At 34.7% G+C, this 18,118-nt stretch overlaps 1 protein-coding gene across 1 annotated transcript in view; it reads right to left on the bottom strand.

Moving 5' to 3' along the window:
• Positions 1 to 15,380, bottom strand: part of LOC147075080 (uncharacterized) — a 199,803-nt gene extending 184,423 nt beyond the window's left edge. Inside the window, exon 1 of the mRNA XM_085943306.1 lies at positions 14,593 to 15,380. Within this exon, the coding sequence (XP_085799432.1) occupies positions 14,593 to 15,380 (788 nt within the window). The remainder of the gene's footprint in view (positions 1 to 14,592) is intronic.
• Between the last annotated feature and the right edge of the window lie 2,738 nt (positions 15,381 to 18,118).

Raw genomic sequence — 18,118 nt, 5'->3', positions numbered from 1 at the left:
TGCAGGTTGATTATTTTTAATTCGCTGTAATAATTTTATTAATGGTAATTCATAATATTGCACTTGGGTAATATACCATGTATATTTACTATTGTTCATTATATGTTATAACCAACTAGATTTTAGTGAGCTAGCTACGCCCTGTAGACAGTCAGTTACGATTTGGTTATCTAGATTTGGAATCGATGGGGAATTCAGATATTAGTAAAGTTCTAGGGTGGAGATTTGCTATTAGTACCTTCTCGTATATATATAATACGTCATCTGTCTTTTAAATTGTCAGCGGATTTTTAACATATTATTACCCGTATTTTCAGAGACAAAAGTTCTGATACTATGACAATGCATTCAATTGTATTGGGGGGCGAGAGTTCTTACAATTTGCGTTCAATCTAAAATTGTCAATATTATAATATACTTAAAATCAGGCGGCTCTCGTGGTGCAGTGCGTAAGGCGCTTGCTTTCCACCCAAGAGTTCCTGGGTTCGATTCTCGGTCAGGACACACAATAATTATGTGTTTTTCTCAAAGCCTGGGTGTTTGTGATTGTTCAAAATTACTAACAACCACCTTGTACGAAAAAACAAGGACATGGTTATTAATAATTCTTAAAAAAATACTTAAAATCTAGAGTTTATCAGAAATGCACAACATCATAATATGATTTATAGACACTGATGTAATACGCAAAGAAACAGCCCTCAATTTTGAGGACTAATAAATTGGGGTATATTTTATTATCACTTACGAAAGTCGGATAATCAAAAGAATTTATCTCTCGATAACCGTCAGTTAGTTGCATATTAATTTAACGTCCAGATTTAGATTTCTGATCAGAACATGTTAAACTTAGTTAAATATTTTCATATTTTTTGACGTTTTGGTTCCTTTATTAGGTAAGTTTAAAAAATATATTTATTTAATTTGTTTAACCCCTGAAATAAGTACGTTACTGTCCTCGAAAAGATAAAATATTATACTAAGGCCTCCATTATCGAGCCTGAAAATTATATTTGATGTAATAATAACGGTTGGGGTTATTCTGGCCTAGTTAAAACTTATTTAATGATTTCCCCATAACACTCCGAATACTTTGTTTAAAGTGTGTGTATTTTATGGTATCTACAGTATTTATTATGGAAATAACAACAATTAATTATCATTTTCAAAGCTTTCTTATATTATGTACCAATTGTTCTTCTTCATCACACCAAGTCTTCAATATTTACATGATGTTATTTAGATATTTGGCAAAGGCAATGACATTATTTTCAGCTTGTATAAAGTTTTCAAATCAGCAGGTAAGTACTAGAAATTTTTAAAATGTCATAACAGCCATTTTTTCTGATTCCGACCAAAATTGATATTTGTGTTGATACAGTGTATACAGATTGTTAAAATAATATCTATGGTGTTAAGAATCTAACCTGCCAAAAACGTGAACGTACTGCTGAAAATATCGATGTTGCAAATTAAAGTGTGGATGAAAATCAAGAACAATTAATTACACGTCATTTTCAAGATCACTGACTTTCTTCTGGCACTACATGAAATATTCTTCACAAAGATTTACATTTAAAGGGGTATAAAATAAAGTTAGTACAAGGAATTAAACCAAATGACCATTTGGTGTGTCAAAATTTTACTTATAATGGGTTTAATAGCAACTTGAAAAGAATTATATATCTCTTATTTGATAACGCTTTGTATACGTGTTATTAAATAAGATAAGTAAGTAGGTATATTATATAAATCAATTTAAAGATAAGCATTTACTGTACTATAATAAATTTGACATCCTATCTCCCAACCAGGTTTGTTTACTTTGTGAAATTATAAAAAAAATCAGTGGACCGATTGACGTGGCAAAAACATAGTTATTTGTTTAAACTTTCGCAAAAGAGGCGTGAAGTTGGGTTGTGTGCCTTTACCAAAACTTTGCCATAGCTTTACGAAAAGTTCACTTGTCTTCCACAGATTTATGCTCCGTGTACAGGGTGTTACATCACACGGGTGTAGCAAAGAACTAAGATATAAACAAGTAGGTTATCAAGTCGAAAAATCTGCTCTGGATATTTTGCAAAATCCGGTAGGGGAATGTTCATAGCTCCTTTCCATAAAATTCACATTGACATTGACATTTATTGCAAATTAGAGTAATTGTCATTTTTATTTTGTCATCATCATTTTATGCCAGTACATATGATTTGATGTTTTTTTGTAATTTTTAATTAAGTATAAAAAACCGCGAGAGCGGATTTGTGACTTGACAACTCAAATGGTTTACCTAATAAAATATTAAAACGTATGTAATATTGACGCTAAAGAGACATAGCTGTTATAGTTTATAAGATAATAACTTAGTTTAAAAAATATTCTCGATAGTAAATATATACAAGATTTTGACCATGTCTGATCCTAATAAGATTACAATATAGCCCTCGACAGAGTAGATGTTTGTATTAACAAATTTTATTTTTACGAGAAATGGACGTCAGCCACTTGCTCAACCTATTGGGTACATACTATAATGGACGCTTAAGCCGCGCGGCCATCGTGGGTGTATACAAGATTTTGAATATTTTAAACCCATAAAGCATACTTTATTGAAACAAACTTTAAGAAAACTGTGACAGATGTGTGTTTTGGTCAAATTTTTTTTACTATTACTACAATAAATAAAATCTAATTTAAGACTTGAATAAAATATTATTTAAAGTTAGTTTCTTACCTATAGTATTTTTAAGTGTGCTGTCATAGCATACATAATAGTAATGTCCACACAACCGAAATGATCAGTACCTAGCAACAAATTTGCAACCAGTAACCGATAATCCTGCCCAAAATAGAAGTGTTAGGGAATAAGTTGGCATGTAACCTAGTAAATAATTGGTGATGAATATTTTATTATCTATAAAACATATTACAAGGCTTTAGAATCTATTTCATTATATTACCTAGACTACACTTTTCCATGGATCGCAGCCTGCTAAAGTCTTTCCATGGTTTGCACTAAAGACTAGCTCCAAGTGAAAACATTTAGAGGCTGTAATTCCACGGTCGTGTACACAACAGCTATTATACTATATATTCAAATAAAATACTTTTGTGAAAATGCAATTTATTTTTCCAATGGATTTCCGGCTAAGGGGGGACATGCTCGTCGAAGGTTAAAATTGAGTTTTTATTGTATTTTCAAACCATGATCCTAGACACTCCTTAAACGTTGTAGATAATCTATTTATATCATTTTTAAGCCTTATTATCCTTTATGGTTATTTTAAACATTTGATGACTGCATAAAGTATTTTTGTTATATAAAATAGTATTCTTTTAAACCTCTCACTCTAATGTTTTAGAATATAGTCATATTTCGGTACATAACTGTGCAGTGGTGTTAAGATTTTTTACATTTATTAATTTTTAATCGCATTTATAAAACCATTAGTATAATTTATTACGAGATAATTTTTGTAAAATATTCACGATAAAAAATTATATTGATAATCTCTTTGATCCCAAATTTGACAAGAATTAGGCATTTTATTATTCAAAAAATCGGCAAGATTAACACATTTGAAGATAATTTTAAAGATATTTATTATAAGCTATGTTTCTGACCATTCAAGTGTGATAAACATCTTATGAATAATGATTGCTTTATAATAATTATTGACCTAAGAATAAGGTAGTGTTTTTTTGAAATACGCCATTTCTTTTGTCATTCCCCAGTGGTTAAGCTACAACATACGGCCATAGCTATAAATATATGGCCTATAATTAAAGTAGGGAGTAAAATGATATTGACGGGCGTGTTTGAACATGTACCGTTTAAAAAAAAATTAAAATAAAATCGGTTAGGTACATGTTAAAACACGCGCGTTAACATAATTTTACTCCCTACTTTAATTATAGTTTGTCAATTTATGGCTACGGCCGTGTGTTGTAGCTTAACCACTGGGGAATGCCAAAAGAAATGGCGTATTTCAAAAAAACACTACCTTATTCTTAGGTCAATAATTATTATAAAGTAATCATTATTCATAAGATGTTTATCACATTTAAATGGTCAAAGACATAGCTTATAATAAATATCTTTAAAATCATCTTCAAATGTGTTAATCTTGCCGATTTTTTGAATAATAAAATGCCTAATTCTTGTCAAATTTGGGATCACAGAGATTATCAATATAATTTTTTATCGTGAATATTTTACAAAAATTATCTCGTAATAAATTATACTAATGGTTTTATAAATGCGTTTAAAAATTAATAAATGTAAAAAATCTTAACACCACTGCACAGTTATGTACCAAAATATGACTATATTCTAAAACATTAGAGCGAGAGGTTTAAAAGAATACTATTTTATGTAACAAAAGTACTTTATGCAGTCATCAAATGTTTAAAATAACTATAAAGGATAATAAGGCTTCAAAATTATATAAATAGATTATCTACAACGTTTAAGGAGTGTCCAGGATCATGGTTTGAAAACACGATAAAAACTCAATTTTGACCTACGACGAGCACGTGGGCCGTTAAGATATTTCATATTTTTGTTATGTATATATTATTTATGTTACTCAATTTTCAGAAAAGTACTGACATTCTGAAATACTGGCTTTAAGGAACAGATATTATAGTGTAAAACTCATAAACCTGTGTAATTTTTGTTTTAATATTGTGGAATTTCAAAATTTTAAAAAATAAAAGAAAAACTTTATTTCTGCCAAAAGTTGGTAAGTATCGAAACCATGTTATGGATTAATTGTAATTTAAAGTTTGACATGTTCTCTAAAATCGAGCATAATGTTAATTTCTTTGGTACAGTTCGGTTATGAGGAATACAGCGGAGAACACATTTTGAAAATACCCGATATACTGGATTATTAATTATTAGTTTGGGTTAGTAAAGGTTGGGTTAGGTTGGGTTACGTTAGGTTAGGTTAGGTTAGGTTACGTTAGGTTAGGTTAGGTTAGGTTTGATAAGGTTTGGTTAGGTTAACCTAACAAAAAATCCAGTATATTGGGTATTTTCAAAATGTATTTTCCGCTGTATTCCTCATAATCGAACTGTACCAATTATTGTTTTCTTTATGTGCATGTTCTATGAATCAAATAACGTTGATTTTTTTTCTAGCATACCTACATATATTATACAGATACATAATTCATTGTTAACTGCAAATACCTAAATTATCGACTTAGCAACTTTTGGTAAGTCTTTATCGACAACAATTTCTCCTATTGACGAGGTTTGTATTTTATTTTCTTATATAAAGACGGTTGACGAGGTTTTGTGGATTGGTTATGAAGTGATTTTACATGTTACTGGCACACAAATCTTACACAGACGTAGATATTCATTAATACTGCGTATTTAATAATATTCTCATATTTGAACAAATGGGTTTTACTATCCCTACAAAATAGACCAACGTTGTTTAGTTTTTCAGTGGGGAATACAAAAAAATAAAAAAAATATGAAAAAACTGGCTTTACTAGGAAAATCGAGAGCTGTTTGTTTGAAGAATCTTCGTCAGTGGTTCAGCAAAAAAAATGTACCCTTCACTGTTCAGAGTCGAGTTGGATAATAAAACAGAAATAAACAACGAAACGTACATAAAAATAGTTTTTTACCTTTTACGACTTTCACCTTTTAAGATTTCTTCTTTTATCCTACAGATTATGAATTAGAAACATCCTTTAATGATTTTTTTCATATATTTACAGTTAGATTTTTATAATAGATTTATAATAAACAAATAAAAACTTCGATATAATATACCTACCTAAGTAATACTAATGTTCTAAAACTTTTTCCACAATTAAATTATATAATATTATTTATGTTAACAGAACTAGTTTTATTCTAACATACATTTTCAATTGGTAACAAACAATACATTTACAAAACCCGATATGTGTAATATTTCTATTGACAAACTTCACATAATAGTTATCGTCATCATTATCATTAACAAATTGTTGATCCTCTGCGGGATCAAGACCTACTCTAGCTCCCTCCATTCTTCTCGGTCTTTTATTCTTTGCTCTCACATAAATCAACCGAATTTTATAAGTTAGTCTATTCAGGAGGTTTTAAGACGTCCCTGAAATCGTTTAGAACCCCATGGTTACCGATATATTACGGAATTTGTTCAACAGTTGTCCATTCATTTTATCTGTTTGACAACTTCCATCTTATCGTATACTATTTTATAGTTCCTTATCTATTGGTTTTCTTTGTGGTCTTTTCGTGTTATGCCCAATATTTACCACCACATATATATGCCACATATATATATAATATAATATGACATGATATAATGTCATCGTCAATTGACGTTTGTTGACCAAGATAGACGTAGTTGTTGACACGCAAGATTTGAATACTACTGGCGAGGATCGCTATTGGATCAAAAAATCACTTCTTCGGGACATTTGTCTTAGGTCTTATGGATCGTATAATATTATTATGTTATACTAAGCATTGACACTTATTAATTAACATACGCACCCAACAAAGATAAATTAATCGAATCAAATCTAAATAAGAATAATAAAATTCACTTGAGTGTTTGAAACAACTGTCAATAGGACTAACTGAAATATTTATACCGTAGAATAAATTATCAAAAAAAGGTTTTTAAATAATTATTATGTATGATGGATTTTTACCACATAAATGCTATTCTGATCTCATGACAGAGCGAAAGCCGCTTCCAGTAAGCTACTTTACTTGGTCACTTCAGCACACTGATATATTCCTACAAAATTTTTTTTTTTTATATAAAAATATGTTGTGTGTTATTAAGATATAAAGTATGTAAAAAAACAGTAAAATGAAAACAAAAATACATGACAAACGTGATTGTTTATGAATACACCACTGACATTTTAACTAGTTAAGGTAAACTCCTGGCACAAGTAGTCTCCTGAGATCCCAAAATGTGAGACAGAACAATATAAATCTTGTACGATAAAAAGAGATGGGACTAAAAGATAGTAACAACAACATACCGCAAAAGTTTGTCGTAATGAAAAATTGTTTGTGTAAATAGAATACGGAATTATTTAAATTATTTTGAATGTCAACTTTGAGCAAAGGCTTTATTAGTTATGTTGATATTCTAGCAGATGCTTTATTGTTTCTAGTTGAAATGAATATTATTATGGGTATGTTTACAGAATAATTTAATACAAATTCAATGGTATTATAGAGAAAGAAACCAACCCAAAAATAATAAGAGATATATTTAGTTTGATTCTTCTTTTACTTTGATTTGAATTTTTTTAATCAGAGTTTTAATAAACGGGCATACATACTACGCGTAAACACCACTTGATAGTTTCATATTAGTTAGAGCTTTCAATAATTGTATTGTATATTGAAAATTTACTTTTTATGCAAGACTATAGATTTTAGCAGCTTTATAGTCATCTGACAAAAAATCATTTCAAAGTCGATTACTACTATAGTTTATTAATATTTCAAATACATCTTGGAAAATTAAAAAAAGAACTTTTAAAAATACAAATCTATTCACTATATATTATATTTTGTATTATTATCCACATATTATATGTAAATATATTATTATCTATTAATGACACTGAATTCAAAAAAAATTAATGTCATACGATTTTTTAATTATTATTCTTTTAAACTGTAATAGTAAAACAGAGTAAACAGAACAATAATAATAAAATATTATAAGCAGGTAAAAATATTTTAACGTATGTATAACGAAATACAATTATTTACAATTAAATAATAAATGAACGAAAAAGTACAATATTACAAAATCAATAATAAAAACAAATTGAGTGGGAACATAATAAAAATAAAAAATACTGCAGTATTTGAGTATCTGGAGGTATCGAGCTTGTTAATAGAAGAACTATTCGAGTGATAATGAATTCTTGGTATTGAAAAATATTTGAGAAGTTGATTTAAAAAAAAACTTGTGAAATGGTGACACTTTCGTCAGTCTGTCTAGTGGCGACATGAAACTTAATGATGCTCAATAGTTCGGGGGAATTAATGATTGAATAATATACAGTCTCAAATAAATATAACGAGAATGTTGTTTCTTTTGTTTCATTCACAATACTTAACATTTTATTAATTATTAAATATTGTTATGATGTTGAAAATAAATAAAATTACTAATTACTCACTTTAAATTTTGATGTCCTTCATTTATTATTATACTTCTGCCATCTTTTCTGTAAATGATTTTATTAAATTTATCAGTGGTATAGTTATGTATCAGTGGAATACTGGGCGTCGAGTGTGCCTTTAGCTGCCCACTGAACTGAGCCATTTCCTGACAGAGGTGCTTTTTTCGAGAAAATAATTTGAAGCCATTTCCTAAGTTAATTAGGTCCATGCCCCGGTATCCACACAGTACAGTAATACAAATTAAAGACAAAAACAACACTATTATGCACACTATATAACACTAATATGTTACTAACGAATTTATAATGCAATCATTTTACCACTACTATAACTCATAGTACTAGTAACGTTTCAGAGCGTATTGTAAAAGTCATTAGTTAAAATTTGTCACAATTAGAAAGGATACCTATAGCATTGTGGTCAATGTGCGTGAGCGCGAAGCCTGAGAGACGCAGGTTAGATTCCTGCTGTGGTTATAGTTTTTTTTTTAAAGATTTTTTCTATTGGTTATAATATTTTCAAGTGTTAAGTGTTTTATATTATAATGTGTAAATTAATTTATAAAAAAATTATAGTGGTATATTGTAGAATACACTGACGGAGTAGAAGACTATAAGTACCTATCACAACAAACAAATTAGTTAAAATTACAAAAAATAAATGATTCTCATTCAAAGTGGTTACTTATTAAATAAAATTGAAGTGACTGAAATATAAAAAATATTGAATAGTTTTTTAAAGAATAAAAATGATGTCATACTCCTTTTTAACGAATCAACAAAAGGTAAAAAACAAGATAAATTGTATACGGAAACGTAACGCATCAATCACTTTTATTCAATTGTTATCAAAAATATATTTTTTTTTACATAAAATAAACGTTCACTGTAGATATTTTAGAAAAAATGTCATATTTTCAAGATAGTAATAAGTAATAACCAATGTTAATATTTTTCACAATACAATTTCGTCAATTGAAAAATCACTTTACAATAAAGTAAAATATAATATTGAACCATAAAGAGACAGCTTTATGTTAATTACAACAAGGAAACCAAATGAGCTTTTATAAACCTACAACCATATTAATCAAATATTTTAATATAAATAATGGAACATTATTGATGTTAATGTTAATGTTAATGTATTGTAATTGATGTTAATGTATTGATGTTAATGTTCAATAATCAGAATGATATATTCTTAAATCTTGTGAATTATTCGTTTGAATAAAAGAAATAGTTAATTATAAATAATGGAATTTGAAGGCACTAGAAAATATAGAATAGAAGAAGTATTTTAATATCATGCTCTAAAGCTAAAAGCCATTATTATAATTTGATAAATAAAACTCGAAAGCCTGAAGCCACTTGTCCCACTATTTCGTTTCGCATCTTATCTTTTTCAATGGCGTTCATATATTTATATGGAGTTCTTAGAAGTTACTAAAAGTAATAAGATACGTACTATGTTTCATAATATGGCAAGAAGTATACATAGATAGTTATAAATTTATTAAAAATATTCAATTTAAAAATCTGTAAATAGCTTGTTTCAATTTTCTTAGAAAAGCGTAATTTAGGAAGGAAAAATAGAAGGAAAAATAAATTATCTTTTTAAAACTACTAAGTACTATAAATATATATATTAAATTTTCTCGTCCACATCTAATCTAAAAAGCTATTTTGAACTCAGATTGTACAAACAACACACTGTGAATATTTATAAATCTCAATTAACTTTCTTCCAATCTTATTCTTCCAATTTTATTATTTCAGAAGTCTCCTCGCAATATTTCTTGCCAAGTTGCTCTAAAACCTTTAACTTTCACAAACAGACAAAGCCGTCGTCTTCTTTCATGTGTTTCCTTCCTGCGTTTTTAATGACGAGAATTTTTTGACCTCATGTTTTTGCCCTTCCAATAAATTTTAAGTATTAATATATCACCTCACGTATAATTCATGTCGCAAATGGTAATTTACTTTAATATTATAATATATAGTATTTATTAGTTTAATCAAAATCTATGAAATGAATAATTTTAAGCTTTTGTAGTTAATTAATACCGAGGTAACTTGAATTTTAAATTAAATTGATTAAAGTTAAAAAAAAAAAAACTTAACCTAAACGTACTCGTATGTATAACTTACATCCGACTATTGTATTCATTTGTTATATATACAAAAATTTTAACTGTATTTCTTGTCAGTGTTTATTTAATTAGTACATAAAGATGGTGATATACAAAACCCGGGTCGCAAAAAACAACTCAAATGGAATAGTATAAAACTTAATCAATAATTTGACTCTTGTAGTTTTTTGGTGAATATAAAAAACCAAAAGTGAAACAACAAACTAATAATTTTAAATTACTTATGTGTAAAACCATATCACGTACTGATTTTATGTGGGGGTAAGGAAGGATGGGATGGGAATATAGGGAATAGGAGGGAATGTGACAATTGATCAGATTGTGACGTAAGGAAGAGCGGAGTGGTTATGGGATATGGAACGGGATAGGTTGGGGATGAGCATGAGACTCGGGGAAATAGGATGAAACAGGGTCGTGGATGGTTTGACTTTTACCTCTAAGACCTCAGTTACCTGTCCGGTTACTATACTCATTCGTGTAGGTTACTAGATTAATAAAAAGCATAATGAATATGGAATAAATATAAATATCTCGGATTGAGCGCCACTCTATGATGATGCATAGAGACAATAGTGAAGGATAATTAAATGAAAAGCAAGTAGAGAAATTGCAACAATTTTATATTAATAAATAAGATAACTTGCGGGCTACAGTGTATAAAAATGTATAATTACTTAAGTGAATCACGAGCACCTAAAGCGATACAATATTTAGATAAATTAGAACAAAAACCCAAAAGCTAATTCGAAACAAAGACTAGTTCCGGTGGACCGTAACATAAATGAACAATAAATACCAATTACACAAAAGGCTCTCCAGCCTTTTCGCTGCCCTCGATTCCTTCCAGGACGGAATCGAGGAGTGCGTCTTCAAACGTGTGGGGACCGTGGAGTTCCTCCAATCTCCTGGCGTGGGGGGGACGTCCTTCAGATGGCCATCGTCCTCGTCTCCAAAACGTCAGGAAATCGAAAGCCCTGTGCCCAGGGTCCGAGGCTCGGAACTGGCCAAGACGTCTGTTTCCTTCGAAAGGTCAAGACTGAGAGATCGACTCTCGCTTCACCTTCGTGTAAAAAGCCCGCTATCTCGTTTAGCGCCGGAAATAGTGTCACGAACTCCGTACAAACTATCCCGTGCGCAGGCGCGATCCGGTCGTACTTTTGCGTAGTGTTGCCCTCGTAAAGACTTCCTTGACTTAGTGTGTTATGTTATAAAATAACATGACATTACCTCCAACCTCGGTAAGAGAAGGACAAGCCATAGCGAGGACTTCGACTGTCAACTTCTCGGGGGGGTCTTCTGATAGCATCAATCCTCCCAGGGGTTGGGCATCATGGACGGCATGCTTAGAGATAGCGCGGCTACAGGCGAAGCGAAGGAGACATATAGATGAAGTTTCCACTCTGTTATTTGGTGACAGAGGGAGAGGCTTATGAAGAATCCAAAAAAACGAAGAAGATTATTTGCTGAAGAGTGAAGAGCTGGGAGAGGTCTCGTAGATTTACCCTACCTAACCGGTCCACCAATAATTTATAAATTTTGAAAAAGATCTAATAAATATAAAAACACCTAAGCTCGTGTATATAGAAATATATAAAATATTATAATTTATCACAGATAATTCACATCATAACAAATAGTGGGGATTCAACCCAGCAGTGTAAAACTGCAATATTTAGAATATATAAAAATTGATTTAGATAAAGCTTCCAAAAAGATAGGAAGAGTTGTATAATAATTATTAGTTTGAAAAGATTTGATATCGTATAAAAAATTGAAATAATAGCCAAAAATTTACATAAATGCACCTCAGATAATAATAATATATGAAATGGTATAATAAATTAATATATTGTATATAAAGGAATTAATATTTTAGTTCAAGAAATTTAATTCAATTCATTAATTGATAAAATTGCAGAGATAGTATAATATAATAAAGTAATTAATAGAATTATATTCAAGAAATTAAAATTGCTTCCATAATTTGAGTAATAATATAAGCATTGAGTAATTAAGTTGAAAATGATAATAGATCAGTGAATGATTTAATAAATTGATTTCAAATGATATTAAGTTATTGAAAAAAAGATGAACCTGTAATAGTTGGCAAAAGTTATAAAGTGCACAAAGCAAAAAAATATAAATTCTCAATCGTATAGGTATGCCGTGGTTTTTGGCAAGTATACATAATAAAAAATAATAAATACAATAAATTCACCAACCTGGTTCGAACAAATAACATAATAATTAATAAACAATGAGTGCCAGTTTGGTTTTGCGTGAGGGCGACTACTTACTTAGGGTATGTGCTTTATATGTTTGGGCCACCTAGACGGTTTTTAGCGTCTATCCCCTTCATATGTAGTGCCTATCTGGAGTGAAGCATGAAATGTGGGTGAAAGGACCCGGTTTTGGCGGCTTCGCGACCGACCGAGACCAGGTTTGGGATCTGGGTGAAGGAATCTCTAGTAAGTATATTAAAAAGAAGCATTTTCGCTGAACAAACAACAACAATGACCGCCGCTGCACAGGCCTCCAACATCTCCCCACCCCACGTCTCGTTTCTGTCCGGTTCTGCGGATGCAGCATTCGGTCATGGGGTCTGGCGTTCGTCCAATCCGAATCCAGAGCCGGGGTCATCTTCTTCTGCACCAGGTGAGTGCTCCCATGAAGACTGAGAGAAGGCCAAAACAAGATCGGCATTCATAATCGCATCTTTATCGTGTGTGTTACTTCGGGTCTTTGCCCGTTTGCTCATCAAAATTTGAGCCGCAGAGGGGGGAAAAACTCCGGAGGTGGGCAAGCCCACAACCGGCCAAAAACCCCTCCGCTGTGATTTTAATCTGTAGGGAGAAAAGATAAGTTTGTGGGTCGTCAGGTCATCCTGGGTGGAGATCGGCCTTGGTTGAGTGGCAAGGGATCTGTAATCATATGTGAAAATACAAGAAAAAGAGTATATAAGAGGAGAAAAAATGTAAGGAAAAGGATATTTATTTCGGGGAGGGGGGAATTATTAGAAGAAGTACTCTCCTGGGTCCTTTGGACATCCTGGGTGGCGATCGGTCTAGGTTGGGTGGCAAGGGATCTGTAATCATAATAAAAATACAAGAAAAAAGAATATACAATAAGAGAAGAGTATAAGGAAAATGGATTTTTATTTATTTGGGGAGGGGGGAATTAGTAGAAGTACCCTCCTAGGTCGGTCAAATTGGTAGTGAGCGTGTATGTCGTATTGTAATAAGTCTTTGATTGTCGTGTTGGGATGGTTGTCGATGGAGCTGTAGAATTGCTTTGTGAGCTTGAGGATGTGGGTTTGGAGGGTTTCCAAGTTAAGATCGCTGTGGAGTGTGGTGTTCCTGACGAACCAAGGAGCATTTGTGATTGCTCTGAGAGTTTTGTTCTGTACGATTTGCAGTTTGTTGATAAATTTTAGGCCTGCGAATGCCCAGACGGGGCATGCGTAGGTCATGATGGGGCGAATGATAGCTGTGTATAATAGCAACTTGCTGCGATGGGCGAGTTTGCTTCTATGTCCTATCATAGGTTTGAGCTTAGCTAAGACTATGTCGGCTTGGCGTCTCTTATCGCTAATGTGTTTCGAAAAATTGAGTTCGGTGTCTAGCGTTAGACCAAGATATTTGACCGTATTGGTCCAAGGGATTTTAGTTTTATGCATTATCAGGTCTGGAAATTTGCGCTTGCGTTTTGGAGGACGCTTTTTAAAGTTGCGCGTGAAACAGATGGCGTTACTTTTGTCTGCGTTTATTTTTATGCGCCACTTGTCGCACCAGGCGGAAACCTGGTCGGCCGACCTTTGGACTAATTCTGTAGCTCTGTCTTTAAACATCGATCGGGAGAGGATCGCTGTGTCGTCTGCATATTGTGCTATTATGCATGAATCTGAGGGAGTGTCTAGAGGGATTGGCATGTCTCTTGTGTAGAGGTTATACAGAGACGGAGCGAGTACGGAGCCTTGTGGGACTCCGGCGCTTGCGGGTCTGATTGAGGATCGTTCCCCGAACAGTTTGACTGCGAAGTGTCTATCGGTGATGAACGAATGTAGGATTTTAATAATTGGCTGTTCGATTTCGGATTTCGTTTAACTATGAGTCCTTCGATCCAAACTTTGTCGAAGGCTTTTGCAATATCTAAGAACAAGCCAACTGTATGTTTATGGTGATTGAAACCGTCTGTTATATATTCTGTTACACGTAGCAGTTGGTGGTTCGTGGCGTGACCAGCTCTGAACCCGTGCTGAACGTCAGGTATGAGTTTTTTCTCATGGACAATGATTTGGAGTCTGGCATTTATAAGTCTTTCTAGGAGTTTGCTCATCGTAGGGAGGAGGCTGATCGGCCGGTGACTTTTGGGGAGAGTGTGGTCCTTGCCAGGTTTTGGCAGGAGGATGATGTCAGCAAGTTTCCAGACATCTGGAAAGTATTGCAGCTCTAGACAGGCATTGAGGATCCCTGTTAAGGCAAGGATGCCTTTCTCTGGTAAATTTTTGAGGGAGAGGTTGCTCACTCCGTCATTGCCGGGCGCTGAACGATTTTTAAGTCGTGTGATTAGATATTCAACTTCCTGAGTGGAGGTTGGGGTGATCGGAGATGGTGGAGGAACTATTCTATCATGTATGATTGCGCTGGCCCTATCTTCAATTGATTTTAGGTGTCGTCTGGTGGACCTTATAGATGTGTCTATTTCGTTGGGTCTAAATTGATTTTGGAGGCTGTCCGCGAATACCTCGAGTTTCTCCTCTGTCGTAAAGACCATTTTGTTATGGGCTTTCAGAGGAGTGATAGGACATTTCTTTATCCTCAGGGCTTTAGAGAGTTTCCAGAAGGGGTCACTGCCCTTAAGTAACTCTGTGAGTTTGGTGTTCCAGGTCTCACTAGCGTGTGTAGCGTTAAGTTTACGAACCTCCTTCCTTAGTTTCTTGAACTTGAGGAAGGAGGGCTGGTCGCCCAAGATTTGGGAGATCTTCCTGGCGCGGTTTCTCGCCGTGATTTTAAGTCTGGTGGATTTTGGCATATCCATTCTGTGGGTATCAGTCTGACTGATCAAAGATGAGGCAGACTTGACTGCCTCGTTTATAGAGGCTGTCAGTTCCCCTATTGCGGAATCTATTTTAGGTGTTGAAGAGAGATCTAATGGAATCGTGAGGTGTTCCTCCAGATAAATGGCAAAGTCTTCCCAGGATACTTTATATCTTTGGGAATCTGGTGAGATAGCTAGTGGGTCTAATGCATCCCCGAGGTACATTAGGACCGGTTTATGGTCGGAGTTGAGTTCATCTACCGTACGAATGATGGGGATGTAATTGGTATTACGGATGATGGCAAAGTCGAGAATACTAGGCATGCCTCTGGATGGGAAGTTAGTGGGCGACAGAGGTGCGACTATCACTGAATGGCTAGATTGAATGAAGTCATATAGTAATACTCCACGAGCGTTTGACCTACGGTTGTTCCAAGCGGAATGCTTGGCGTTGAAGTCTCCGGCTATGACTGTGGGAGTATTATTTGTGTCCAATAAATTATCTAAATCTGACCTGGTGAATTTCTGTTTTGGCGGAAAGTAGATAGCTATGAATTTAACTAAGCCGTAATTCTTTGTGGTTACTAATATCGAGGTGGATTCTATAGCCGGACGTGTGACGCGCGCGGTTGGCTGAGAGTGTGTTGAACAGTGCTCGATATGTGATTTTACGATGATGGCTGTTCCGCCACCCTTAGTGAGTCTGTCGGTTCTGTGGATAGTATAGTTCGGAATGTTAATACGGTGCGAGGGTTTGAGCCATGTTTCATTGACAAGAAGTATGTCAATGTCGTGCTCACGCAGGAAGTGTCGGACTTCGTGTTTGTCGTTGAGGAGTGAACCTCGAGTATTCCAGATCGCGGTCTGAAGTGATGTCGGTTTTATTTTACCGGCCATAGAGGGTTGGGCATATTAGCTGTAGAGAGGAGTTGACTTCTTCCGACAGTTGTTTCATCCTTTGGGACAGCATCAAAATGTGCTGTACCTGCGGATGATCCTGTGGGAGGGTGATGAATTTGGTGGTGGGAGGGGAGGTATGCGGCACAGAGGCCTGGGTTCGGGGGGCGTTGTTCTTCTGAGAGTCCGCCCGCATGGCCCAAGCGTTCGGGCGTTGTATCGGTTGGCTCATTAGGGGCATAGGGGGCTGGCGTCTGGGGAGGCTTTGGTTGCCAGGTTTGCTGGGGCAGCCTTTGAAATTAGCAGGGTGAGGCCCTTTGCAATTTGCGCATGTGGCTGGTCCCATTTCGCGGGTGTGCGCGCAGGCGGAGGAGATGTGATCTTCTCCGCACTTGACGCATTTCGGGGGAGCGTGGCAGTTTTTGGCTGAATGATTGAAGCCTTGGCAGTTGTGGCATTGCCCGGCTGAAGCTTTCCTATTAAGAGGTTCCGCCTGAATGCGGATGTACCAAATTTTGGTCAGGTTGTAAACCTCTTTGCCTCGTTCTGTTTTTTCTACATCCAACAGAACGAGGGGCATGGGGGTCCTGTTTTGTCCCTTCCGCATCCTTTGGACTTTTAGGACGGGATGGCCTTGAACTTCTGTGAGTTCTTTGAGGATTTCTTCTTCCGTGAAGGAAGAGTCGATGCCTCGGAGGACAATTTTGTATGGTTTTTCGGATTGTAGGTCGTATGTGTTATACGATATCTGTTTCGATTGGAGGTGGTTCTGGGCATATCGGTAACCCTCCATATTCGGGAAGGTGATTTTCATCCCTTTCCGTGTATCTACAGCGTCGACAAAGGGTTTGCCAGCGCGAAACATGTTAGTTTGGAATGCCCTGTAGTCGGTCCTGTTGTGGATGATTATGGGCGGAATCCTTGGCGTCTAAGTGGCTGTGGTCGTTGGGAGATTTGGGGGAGGGGAGTTGGAGTGAGAGTTGGCGCTGGAGCTGGCGCTAGAGAATCCTGGTGGAGAATCCGGTATGGGAGTTTGAGTTGGTGTAGGAGGTGGAACGATGGCAGGGTTTGTGGGAGCCTTGGGTGAGCTGGTTGAGGAGCTCGAGGCGTTTCTCCTGCTCTCGTTGTGCTCCATTCTTTTGCGCGCTTTTTTTCCCAGGGCTATGGGGGTGGAGTGGTTGAGCGGGGAAGTTGCTTCGTTCTCCGTGATTGTTTCCAGTCGTTTGGGAGTTTCTTCGTCTAAATTTTTGCGGATCTCCTTCGTGAGGGGGGAGGTTGTGGAATTGGAGGTGTTAATAAGGCTGTCCTCCTCATCTGAGTCCAAGTTGTGTACTTCATCTGGGGTGATGGTAGCCTGGGAGTCAGGGAGCTGGGGGGGGGCGGGTTGATTATTCCGGGATGTGCTCCTGGTTTGGCGTCCTGTAGTCGGTGTACCTGGGGGAGAAGTGGAGATGTCAGCGGGTGCGCATTGTTTGATAAAAGTTTGTAGTTTGTCCATGGTCTCTGCTTCGGCCGGTGAAACTTGAACATTCATAAGGAAGGCCAGTAATTGAGTGATCAACGAGGGTTGGGTTTTTGAATTTTGGTTATTCTTTTTGGCGGGAGCCATTTTAAGTAAATGCAAAGAGAAAAATATGAAAAAATAAAACTTAAAAATTAGTAAAAATTAAAGAAAAAAATTAAAAAATTAAACATTAAAAATTAAGAATTGCGCAATCTAAATTTGTGCAATGTTTGTAGTAAGTAAAAAGTGAAGAAAATAAAAATTAAAATTAAATATTGAACAATTAAGTTGTGCAGATTTTGAGTGGTGACAAGTCAATAAACAAGAATGAAACAAA

The sequence above is a fragment of the Rhyacophila brunnea genome, unplaced genomic scaffold, assembly GCF_057557595.1.
Source record: "Rhyacophila brunnea isolate RB1 unplaced genomic scaffold, BYU_Rbru_1.0 scaffold_15, whole genome shotgun sequence".
Taxonomy (NCBI): Eukaryota; Metazoa; Arthropoda; class Insecta; order Trichoptera; family Rhyacophilidae; genus Rhyacophila; species Rhyacophila brunnea.
The sequence above is the reverse complement of the archived record's forward strand: the minus strand, read 5'-3'. Positions and strand labels throughout refer to the sequence as shown.